The following is a 12718-nucleotide window of genomic DNA, read 5'->3' as shown; positions in this document are numbered from 1 at the left end:
CTGCAGCTGTTTTGTGTCCACTGTGTCACTCAGCTCATAGTTAGTCCCTTCAATCCAATAACCCCCAAACTGCGGCAGGAGGATGAGAGGAAAGGGGCTTTTTCTACCCAAAACCTGTCCAGAAATTGAAAATAACAAGGGTTGAAGAATGGAACGGTGTAGCTGTGAAAGTACTTTCAGAAGAATTTAATTTAATTGATTTCTCAGTGATACACAAGCACTGATTGTGAAAAGTACTACTGCAGCACATTATCATTCTACCTCATGGACACTTGGGTATGGAATATAGTCCTCCTCAGTCTGAAAAAATAGAGAAAAAAGCTTTGTTTCTTCATCAAAGAATAAAAAGAAACACACTCTATAATCCCAAATGACACTGTTACAGTGTTATTGCATAACTGTAATGCAATGAAAATCAGTTTGGCAGCTACAAAGGAATCAATGCATGCTTGATCAGTAAGTTTATAGCAGTAATTATTGCCATTATTTGGCACACTGATGGTTTAAAACACTGTATTACATTATCAGCATTTCCTGTTCCATCTGCAGAGCATAGCATCTGAGAATATTTGATTTTGAATCCTCGCTAGCTCTGTCAGTATAAAAATGATGGCAAGCCTTGAGAGCATTGCAATATGCATAATACTGTGCTACTGTCCGTGAGCTGAAGTAATCAGCCTGTCTGGCAGAGCAAGATATGGTGAAGAAGTTGTGAGACAATGACCGCATCATGTGAATAATACTGTCTCTACATGGAGAGTTGTACCTTCAGTGGGGGAGGAAAGGTGCATCTCTGCTCATCCATCCTGTTGCCCTACACGAGGACAGGGTGAGATAAGAAAACCAGAGAGAGAGAGAGAGAGAGAAGGGTCACACAAAGTCATCAACACAGCAGCTGGTTTTGCATAAAAAAAACACAAATAATTAAATTCAAACCCCTGTAGGTAATTGGATGTACAAATAAATCTACATAAAGAAGTGTAGATTCATGTTCTAAATGACAACAACAAAACAAACGGAGAAAAATTTCAACATCATTACATAACAACACAATTTTCCCAAGAGATATGCAGCAGGCAACAAAGCAAAGTCACAGACGGACAGATGGAAAGATACAGAAAGAGATGAATTACATACACAGAGAGAGGACACTGAAAGACAGTTAGAGGATGCTAAAGAGCAGGCATTTGGGAGTGACTGAAAAGTCTTTCAGCACACATGTGTGGTAATAAGACCCCAGGGATTAAAAAGATGAAACACCCATTGGACTTGAGGTGTGTATGTGTGAAAAAAATCAAAGTCAACGATGCAGAGAAAGAGACGCAGTGATACTAAATTACGGCTAGGTGATAGCGCCTGGCATCAAGGAACACGATACATCATATCGATATGTTGGGGAAAAGACACTGTCCTGAATCACACCCCCCTGCTAAAGAAAAATATTTATATTTTGAAAATGCATCGAAGCCAACACACACTGCCAGACGTGTAAAATGTTGAAGTCACTGAAAGCTATTGTAATTAATTTAATATAAAAGACCAGTCATCATGAGTTTGGATACGCCCCATCATAAACATATGTACTATATATGTATGGAATCATATGTTTAAAATAACAATCCTTCCAAAGCTTTCAGAAACCAGGAGACAGAGGTGAGATAATAAGCTTACAGTGCTGTCAGCCAGTGTTACAACAAGAATGTTAAGAAGAGACGCTGAGACACACATATATTGCTCTGGCAACTCTCCTCTGTAACCAACAGAATCAATTTCCTTCTCAAGAATAGAATTTACAGAAGTGTTGTAGTCGAGGAGAGGACCAGAGTGCTGCAGAATTAGGAAGAGTCACACTGACTGGTTAGTTTCTTGGTAAGTGCAGCTTATAAAGCCGAGCCAAAACACAAAGATCTATTCATCATCTTACCTGCATCCTTTCAATAATTTCAAATAAATCTGTAGTCTGGAGAGAGGAGAGTGAGAGAAAATGTTTTGAGTTCATTTGTTGGGTGCTGAGGTTAATTTATTTTTACAGCAGTCTGACAGTTACAGTTCAGCCATGTTCAGCAGTTTATGTGGAGTCTCGTCACACTCCATCCAGTGAGAAAAAAAAGCTCAGTTTTGTTGATCATACTTGCTTATTGCTGTATGCGTAACGATAATAACAAGTGCAAAATTTACATTTCCCTCCTTCTTATTAAAACCTAATGTGTAGAAAAGTTCTGAAGTGGGAACTCTTCCCTTTGCACAAACTGAGCTTTCACATTTCATAAAAATGACAAAATAATGAAATGTTATTAAACCAAGGAAATAGGAAATATTTTGTGTATTATTTGCTATATGGGTTGTTGCATGAATAAATATTCCTTTTGTTTGCTTAAAAGTCATTACACACATAGAAATGTACAATATGTTATCCTATGTGGTGACACAATCTAAATGGACTTTTTTGGGATTTTGGAAGGTTAGTGCTGCATAAAAAGTACTGTCAACACTAATCAGATATACTGTAGAGCATATGAAAATCCACTGTATTTAAGCAGGTTTTACAGCTGGGAGCGAGAAATTCAAGACATATCAAGGTTATAAAACAGCTGTGTTTTTTGAGCCGTTAAAGAGAGTCCAGGATCTCCATGGCTCCACACAGAACGTTATAGTTTATTGCTTACATTTCTGTCAAATATTGAACATTGTCATTCACGAAACCCATTACAAAGTGCTATTATTTTAATCAACATTTTACCTGATTGCATCATGTGACCTCTCATCTCTCCCATGTGGTTTGTCACATTATTACAAAGTCATGCATGACTTTTCCAGGTTAAACCTAATTTTTTAGATCCCCAGCCACAGCTTTTGGGGTAGTGTCCTTTAAATTTTCATATTCAAAACTTGCATGCATCAGTTAAGCATGACAACTCTAACTACTGCAAAAAGGCTGAAAGTAGTCCATAGAAACGTCGGTCTGGAGTGGTCAAATGAAGGCTGAAAGGTTCCGCTTTAAACAGTTTGTGTACAGAGCAAATCTCGTTGTTTAGTGTGAGTGTGAGTAAAGTCCTCCACCATGTGCAAACAATAGTCCGCCACAAACCCTGAAAGTAAATAACGCCAGCTTCAATAACATTAACCAGAGGTTAGAAAAAGAGGACCTTTAGTGTTGAGCTACATCTTATCCTTGGATTCAAACAACAACTGCATTAGCCATAAAGCCATATGCCATGACATATAGCACCAAAAAAGCACGAATAAGTCTGACCAAATCTTGTCACCTGTTTGTTTATACTAACAGAGCACCTAATATTAGAACTAGAAATGTTCTCCTTCAAATAGACATTTTTCTTCAGCTCATCAATTCAACAAACAAGCAAGATAAACTGTCAGGTTTTGAATTTGCAACTTTAATCTCAATTTGGAGAAGAAGTTCTCCAAGCCTCTGCTGAAAATGCTGCCAAATTCCCTCTCTAGTTTTCCATCCAGTGATGTTTTCCATCCAGCATGTTTCTAAAGTAAAGCTACTTACATTGCGGGGCTTTTTCCAGTGTGCCTTTGTCACCTTTGGAGCATTGAAGTGGTTGTCTTGATTTTTAGCCATTTTTAACTTTCCTTAAAGCAGTGATCTGCAGCTTCAAATGACGTTCCTCGTCTTGGCTGACTTCAACAGGTTTGGATTAAACTCAGTCTCAGATTGCTGTGCATTTGTCAAATGACAGAGAGTTGACTGTGTCCCATAACCGAGGTAAAGCTGCATCCCTGCTAACTGCAAACATGACTGACAAAGTGTTAGCTCATACAAAGTTGAAGACAGGATCCGCTGGCTTCTCCCAGTGCGTCCTCTAAACGTACAAGATTATCAGCAAGTGTATGTCTCAGGTTGCATGCAAAGGCAGCTGATAGTGCTTGAAGTTTAGAGTAGTAATCCTCTGACTGCAGCTAGAGGTGTCTTGTCCTCTGCTGATCCTTCTTTGTCAATCTCTCTGTGTAGCAATGCAGGAAGAAATCCAAACCACATATCATCCACCTCTGTTTTTATCACTAAGGCTATCTTGACTTAGGCTGACAGGTAGCTGGAGGTGGAGTCCAACTCTTCTACTCTCATAGACGTCCTTTATCAATCTCCTGTTCACAGAGGAACTATATTTACTCTTGATGGGGGAGCGTGTTCTGCGCTGATAAAATTCAAGACTCCGGTAAGACTCTGTGTTTACATTAATGAAGCTTGGTGCTCAAACGCAGTCAAAGTGAATAGACAGTGTTTACCTGATGTGGAATTTTTACTGTTAAGATGTCAGCCATGTTATCTGCCCTGATGATTCACTAGTGTTTTTGTCGTCGTTGTTTACATTCCTCCAGATGCACATATTTTAAAAACTGAACATCACATGACAAAACAACCTGTTGTTGTTTTTATTATAGCAGGTGATTTTAATCAAACAGATCTTAGAACTGTTCCTGAACCTAAATTCCACCAGCATGTCCACATCCCCACCAGGGGAAGCAATACTCTGGACCATGTCTACACAAATATTCCTGGCAGCTACAAAGCCCTCCCTCGTCCCCATTTTGGTCAATCAGACTAAATTTCTCTACTTCTCCTGCCCACTTACACTCAGCTGATTCAAAGGGTCAAACCAACAGTAAAATCTGCTTTGAGTGCACAGACTAACATATGTTCAGAGAGGCCGCCACCCAAGACAGCCACATTAACCTTGAGGAACATACCTCATCAGTGACATCATACATCAACAAATGTGTTGATGATGTGGCGATCACTAAGACATTAAAGTCACTCCCTAATCAGAAAGCCTGGACGAATGGAGAGGTGAGGGCTCTTATCCAGAGCCAAAAAAGCTGCTTTTAAGTCAGGTGACAAGGAAGCACAGGGCACCGCCAGAGTGAGACTGAAAGCCAAAACCTGTTCCAATCAGTTAGCTGGTGTTATTACTGACATTTCTTACATATCACCTTCAGAGGAGAATGTTATCACCTGCTTCAAGACAGCCACCATTGTCACCGTACCTAAAAAGACTGCAGTGTCTAGTTTGAATGACTATCACCCTGTGGCACTGCATTCTGATGAAGTGCTTTGAGAAACTGGTTCTTCAGCACATAAAGGACAACATCCAGCCAGCCTGGACCCTAAATATGCCATCTCCACTGCCCTCCACTCAGGCCTCATACACAACACCTACATTAGAATGCTGTTTCTGGATTTCAGTTCAGCATTCAACACAATCTCCCCCATGAAACTGCCTCAGCACTCTGGGTTTGAGTATAACACTCTGCAACTGGATATTGCACTTCTTCACAAACAGACCCCAGACAGTTCAGATTGGCAGCCACACCTCAATACCGGAGGCCCTCTGGGCTGTGTGCTCAGCCCCCTCTTGTTCACGCTGTACACCAACAACTGCAACCCCCAACATGTTGACAACTGTGAAGTTTGCGGATAACACCAACATCATCGGATTTCAAACAACAATGAGGCTTCGGAAGGAAGTTGATAATCTTGCTAAGTGGCGCAGAGAACAACCTACTGCTCAACGGCAGCAAAACCAAGGAGCTGATCAATGATTTTTGGAAAAAGGAGATAAAGACACACACTCCTGTTTACATCAGTGGAGCTGAGTTGGAGCAGGTGAACAGTTTTAGGTTCCTGGGAATCACAGAGAATCTTACATGGTCATCTCACAACTCCATGCTCGTGAAGAAAGCTAAAAAATGGCTGTATTTCTTAAGGAAACTTAAGAAGGCAAAATGTCCATGCCAAATTCTTGTCACCTTTTACAGAGAACCAATAGAAGGCTTCCTGACTGGAAACTTCACCAATTGACATGGGATGTGCACAGCCCAGGAAAGGAGGGATCTGCAGCGGATAATTAAAATCACTCAGAAGATCTTTGGTACCCAGCTCCGAACATCAGTGATATGAGTGAAGCGAGGTGCCTGCACAGAGCCCAAAGGATACTAAAAGATAGTAGTACCAACCCCAGTCACAGCCTGTTCACCCTGCCGCCATCTGGCAAGAGATCCAGAAATATCTGCTGTCGCACCACCAGACTACAGAGCAGCTTCTTCCCCCAGGCTTTAGACTTAAATTCATCCTGAGCACTGAACCATGAAAAATATTTTATTTCTGTATATCATTTTTATAATTTATGTATGTAACGTTTACTTTGTAGCTAAGGGAACTACAAACTGCATCTCATTTTACAATCTTTTTGTAATAGGCAAATAAATGTACCTTGTACATCATCCCTTGTATATGGACAGTCCAAATGACATTGAAAAATTAGGAGATGATCAGTAATAAACACTGATGGAAAATACTGAGATGGATAGAGTAAAGGAGACTAAAGTCTGAAAAGGAATCTAGATACACACACAAACTGCAGTGGAAACAAAGTGGAGACAAACAGCAACCTTCATTGCAGCAGAAAAACATGTGGCAGAAATGACCAGATTGGAGGAGGTGTGGGATCCACAGGGAGTCAGGCTAACACACAGTGCAGGTGTCAGAGCTGAGACCTTTCATTATAAGAGCTAATAGGATTGTCATTATGACAAGAGGCAAATTAAATGTGCAAGACCTCCTCGCTCCTCCAGACGTCTCAGGTGCAACTCTAAGCGTCCTCCCAGAGCTCATTAAAACTCTGACCAGCAGCACAAGACTGAAGAATAGTATGAATAGAATATATTTTTGTCTTTTTCTTTGATGGACAATATGTCTAGGTCTGAGTTCTGCCTTTTGGTTCCAGCTAATTTAAGGTTGTTTAGGATCTTACTACTATCACAAAACAGGTTGTATTTAAAAGCAATGCAAAAAAAACATGTTTGTGTTAGGAACCCCAACTCCAAAATAGTAAAATAACAATGTGTGTGTTGTTTGGTTATGCACATTGTTATTAGCATCTCAGAAATGTCTTGAGATACATACTTTGTTTTTAATTTGTGTGTGGAACGGTAGTCTATAGCAAACTCTGAAAATAGATTTTGTGTTTCCTCTCTTAGAAATGTGCAACAATGTTACTATGACAGCATCGTAGTGTGGTTTGAATTAGGCAGTGACCATAAGACCTGGTGGTGTTAATTGCAGATTGACCTGGTTTTCGCAGGGCTCTGATTAAAGTGATACACTCCTCTGAGTCTTGCCCCACTAAGCCCCTGTCATACTACAGTGCATCACATTACCATGCTGTCCCTCAATATCCTTATAAGATACGTTCCTTTTCCTGAATTTCAAATCAAAGGGGTTAAAATGGAGTTACAGAGATCAAATATTAAATATAACTTAAATTTTTATTAATTTCCCTTTAGGGAGTAGAAGCGTTTTGTTCTGTCCAATTACAAACCCATATGTAATGCACTTTTCTGTTGTTTCTCCTACAGGATGTAAAGAAAATGGGGAAAATACTATGAACCAAATCTGGAATACCTTCATCTGTGCCTTTACATGAGCATTTGCATGACATAGAAGCCAAAGACAGCCAGTATTCTGTAGACGTTTCACAAGTCCTCTCCTCATGTCTGACTAATTGTAACTTGTAAGTCAGGCACCTACAGACAGTGTGTGCTGCAGGGATCAGGAGTGACTACCCAATCTCCAAATTCTCCTTTAATCCTTTTCTCTTCCCACTCCCTCTGCTCTACTCAGATCAAGTCAGACTGCAGGAAGTGTAAGCCCCATCCAAAGTGTGAGATCTTATAAAACCAATCTGACATGAGTGAGATAGTATCCACTTTTTATCGTCACCAACCTCAGCTTTTTTCAGTTTTTAAGTACCCGAAATATCCCGAAATAGATTTTTCACATCAGTTGCTCATTATAATGATAAGACGTGAAAGGTAGACATGAAGATTCCAACTGCAAAATGGATTTGATAGGTACTGTGACAGTCTAAATAAATTCGTTGAAAGGCTTTCTCCTTAATCATATTCTTCCTTCATTTTTATTTTGAATGTACAGTCACATCAATTTCCCATTATCAAAAATCAGAATCAGAAATACTTTATTTATCCCCAAGGGGAAATTTTGTCACAGTTGCACACTTATCAAGGCATAAGGAATAGAAATAATGACAGAAAGTAGGTAGAATAAAGAATGTATAAATATAAGAGTATAAATATAAAATATAAAGGAATGTGGGTATGTACAATATTTACATTATTAAAGAATTGTTATGGTATAAAATATGGCATTTATACATATGATTTCCTCAGAAAGGAAGAATAATACATGAAATGAAATGGGGGGAAAACCCTGAAAACTGAGCTGGAGACAAATTGAATTCACTCTTAAATTGAACTTACAGAGTATATGGCAGAAAATGTACACAATGCATCACAAGCTAATAAAAACACTTTGGAAGTGCACAAATCAGCACATTTTAGCTTACCCTTTTTGTTGATTATTTTTAACTGACACTGAACTGCTACTGAAGTAAAATTGGCTCATCATCATCATACGATGGCATTAAAACAACTGGATAACAATTGAAGCCCACATAAAGACTGATTAAACATTACCGACTTTGGTGGGGGCGAAGAAGTTTGTCTTTTGATTAAAAAATGACTATTGCTCAGACAGGCTGTATTTTGTTCGCTTTGATGGAATAAGACTTGTTAGGCTTGGATTGAGAAATTGTCAGCATCAAACTGACAATTTCCTGCTAAAAATAGATTTGTATTAATTGAATCAGGCGAACATAATCATCCCAGACACGGAGCTCTGTGCACTCTAATTACATAAGTTAAACAAAAGAGGACAAGAATAAAAATCAAAGTAACACTGCAAGCAGAAAGTCTGGGTCTGATACAGTCGTGACAGATTAAATACACACAGAACACCGAGCCAAGTGGGTCCAGACAGAAACAGGTGCAGAAACAAGATGCGTAGAGACACAATATCGTAGAAAGAAAGATCACAAGTCAGGGGTCAAAATGCAAACTCAACCGAGGGGGTTCTCCTCCTACCTTGTGGAATGGTGAGGTGGTGTATGGAAGTGTAGGCTGGAACAGCTGGGGCTCTAGTGTTGCAGAAATTCGGGGGTCGCTCCCATCTTGTTTCCTACAATCAGACAGATTCAAGAGAACATTCAGTCAGAAAAGGTCACTCAGTTTGAGATCAAGCAAGAGGACAATAAAAGGTAATGCCTCAGGAAATGTTGCTGGTCTAATTTAGCAACAGAGTGCATTTGTATAGACTAGGGGTCTTAGAGTTTAAAAAAATCTTCTAGGTTACCACTACATTCTATTTTATTTCTAGAAAATAAAGCACATTACCACACAGTGGTGAAATGACAGAAAATGTCCAGACACACAAACAAGGACCTCTAATTTACAACACAAGCAGAGAATATAAACTGCAATTAAGATCTCTATGAATCAGTTCAGGAACTGTAGCTATTTTTTCTAATATGCAGTGCCCTAGTGATACAAGGTTAAACCTGGTGCTTAGATGCTTTTTTCATGCTCATTCATTTTAAGACTGAACAAACTGGCCAGTTGTCAGTTGTCTTTCATATAGAAGTTATGTCTGACAGTTAACAGTAAATAAGTCAATAAATGATTTCTTCACTGTGACCATCATTAAGAAAAAAAAAATCAAATCATAATTTGCACATTCTTCCTTTCTTTTAGTGCATAAGCTGCTATTCACAAACAATTCAGGGATCTTGGGACAAAATACCCATAGTTTCACATTTACTCAAACAGAGCATCTTTCTTCTCCAACGCAGGAGAGCAGCACATTGCTAATACCGAGCTCGACTGTCACGCATCCTTTGCTCCATATCTCTACCAGGACGGCTTTATCCCCACAGGATCACTGATCAATACCCCTGCTGAATATGGTGCCTTATTGACACTGACAACTGGCCAGTTTGTGCAGGCTTTCAATTGGTTTGATTAATTCGATCAATTTCAAACACACAAAGTGGTCGATGAGTATGAAAGTGGATCTGAATTAAAAAAAAAAAAAAGTGGATCTGAATGATAATGAAGCAGTGAAAGCGGAAAATGTTTCTTGCTGGCTGTGGTGATCAAAGAAAGTTGTGGCAGCCACAAATAAATACGTATCATGTATCTTTGTATCTACAAGGTGCTGTGTTGCTGTGCTGTGTGCTGTCCAGCAGCCAAAAGTTACCAAGCTCCACATGCAGAGAAATATTAATCAGCGCATTCAATAACTCAATGAGACAAAATGGACAACTCTTGAACTCGAAAACAAAATATTTTTCAAGTAGATAGTGTAGCTGTACACAGTAACTACATCAGTGTGTCGTTCATACCATTTTACTTTCACAAGTGAATATATGGAGCTGTGTTGGTCTGTCACTGAGGATGTAGATAAGACAAACAGCTGCTTAAGAGGGACAGAGACCAAGATGGAAATCTGTTTTCATGTTCTGAGTGTATTCAGAATCAAATATAGGTGAAGAAAAGAGAGCGTGAATCATTAACATACAGCTCTGTCTGCTATTACACAACGAAGTGAATCTTCAATCAAGAAAGTTCCTGCATCACCCAAATAAAATGTGAACAATTGTGTGAATATGGCCCTTTTCTCCGCAGGCTCAATAAACATGAAAGAGCCAAGGCGGGAGCCCCAGCAGCAGCTCTCCCATGGGAGAACAGGATACGATAGAGCATCAGCTGCTCTGAACTCTTAATTATAACTAATGCACATTAGATGGATGCAGGGCACACACACATACATTCATGTGAAAGAAAAAGCTTTCATTTCTAACAGTTGCTTTGTAAATAGACATTGTATCATATATCAAAAATAATTGAGGTAATAATTGTTAGAGATTTGTATGCTGTCTAAAGTCATGGTCTGTTGTGCATACAGTAATACCCCACAAAATATAATCACATCAATTGGCTCAAGATATATCATCTATATCTCACTCTGGCAGTATCAAAACACACATCAGAGTAAGAGTGACAGATCATTACAAACTCTCCCTTCATCACAGGCATGTTGTGCATCACACATTACATGTTGCTGTTCACACACACACACACACACACCTGCCTGCTCTGTGCGGTTACTACGTAAGCCCTCCTGCAATTCAGTTTGCAGCACTAAGCCACAGCTTCATCCCAACACCACAACAAATTACATAACACACACCAGCTGGTTAGCAATGCACCACAGAAATCAGCCGTGTGAAGAAGTCACAGCGTGCCAGGCAACCTGATGTCCTGCATAGAGCGGAGCAGCAAACTTACTCACACTGTGGCAGCTGAACACTGGATGCTCCCTGGGAAGTCCGGACAGTGACCCAGCACTCAGCCAGATGACTCACTGTCTACGCTTCTCTTCTAGTTAAGCGTCTCACTCCCCCCTCCCCACCTCCCCACCTTTCACAGTTTTCTGCTCTCTCTCTCCGTTTACTCTTCTCTCTCACCAGCTTCAGTCGGCTCACTTGCTGCTATCCATCAGCCGTTCACCTGCTGGCCTCACTCTCAGCTCTTTAGACTGTCGCACACTCCCAGAGAGCATCCTCTCTGCCGCTGATTCTCCTCCCTCACTCTCTCTCTCCTCCCACTCAGTGTCTCACACACACGTGTGCTCTTTAGTTGTCACTTCCTCCATCTCCAACCTCTTTGTCTACTCTCAAGCTCACACAAACCATGATGTGGTACATGTCCAAATCTCTGCATTCTATACCACAAACACCAGCCCCAACCACCAACACCACCACCCTAATCCCCTTCAAAACAGGAGACCCTACCCCCACCATCCTTCTAGGGGACGACTGAAGTCTGCCGCTCAGAAAGTGAAAGGAAAGCAGGGTTTATTAGAGAAATGGGGGTTGCCTTCAATCCCCAAACTGCCTCACAAGCCAACTAGGGCTGTTGCTGTGGCAACCACATCAGCCACACATGAAAAAACACACCCACATGCACAATCATTTTCATTATGATATGACTTGAACAAGGTGATTATATCCAACATTAAATTCCCAAAGGTGAGCAGGCATTGCAGCCTCCTAAATGCTAATTGTGCAGGATGAGAAAGCATGTGTGGAAAGCTTTTTAATTACTGTAATGGGTCTCATTCAATCCAGTGAAAATGTGTGTTTCCTCCACTAAGCTACCATCATTTCCCAGCAGACCAGTGACTAATGTCACCAATAGTGCTTTTTCCTGATAAATCCCTGCTAAATAACAACAAGTGTCGACTCAACTTTCCTTTCCTTAGACAGCTTCTCAATGAATAAGTATATAGGCCTACCTAGGACTAAAGTTTGTGCATGTATTTGTGTGTGTGTGCTGTATGTGTCAGACATGAAGAGATAACAAGGGATTACGGCACAGTCCTCATACTGTGCACTATTAAGAGCTGTGTATTGTGATAAACAAAATAAATAATCCTCTCTCTGTCCAAAGCTTTCTGACAAAAACCCCCTGTATTAAATCATTGAACAAAACTTTAACATTGCCTAGATTTGTTGAGGCATCCTGCTGTAGTGGGGGAATAATCTCTCTCTATCTCTCTTTTAAACCCTCAAAAGCTGCAGATGTCACAAATGCGGTTCAATCTTTTTGGAAGAGTTCAGAGTGGGGTCAAAAAATTAAATTGATGTCTGTAAGGGCTTTTGTCAATAGTGCTTATAGATAATTAAAAAAAACACATTATCGGATAAGAGGCAGATTTCATAGAGTATTGTTTTAACATTGATCATTGCAGCTGGTTCCCATCAAATCAAAGTCA

At 40.0% G+C, this 12718-nt stretch overlaps 1 protein-coding gene across 1 annotated transcript in view; it reads right to left on the bottom strand.

Moving 5' to 3' along the window:
* The window catches only part of rap1gapa (RAP1 GTPase activating protein a), a 50373-nt gene that overhangs the window by 19989 nt on the left and 17666 nt on the right, over positions 1 to 12718 (bottom strand). The window contains exons 3-6 of the mRNA XM_046055337.1: positions 8968 to 9061; positions 1925 to 1960; positions 767 to 814; positions 262 to 300 (exon numbers count right to left, since the gene is read on the bottom strand). Coding sequence (XP_045911293.1) covers positions 262 to 300; positions 767 to 814; positions 1925 to 1960; positions 8968 to 9061 — 217 coding nt within the window. The remainder of the gene's footprint in view (positions 1 to 261; positions 301 to 766; positions 815 to 1924; positions 1961 to 8967; positions 9062 to 12718) is intronic.

The sequence above is a fragment of the Micropterus dolomieu genome, linkage group LG08, assembly GCF_021292245.1.
Source record: "Micropterus dolomieu isolate WLL.071019.BEF.003 ecotype Adirondacks linkage group LG08, ASM2129224v1, whole genome shotgun sequence".
Lineage (NCBI taxonomy): Eukaryota > Metazoa > Chordata > Actinopteri > Centrarchiformes > Centrarchidae > Micropterus > Micropterus dolomieu.
Note: the sequence above shows the minus strand (reverse complement) of the source record. Positions and strands in the feature narration are given on the sequence as shown.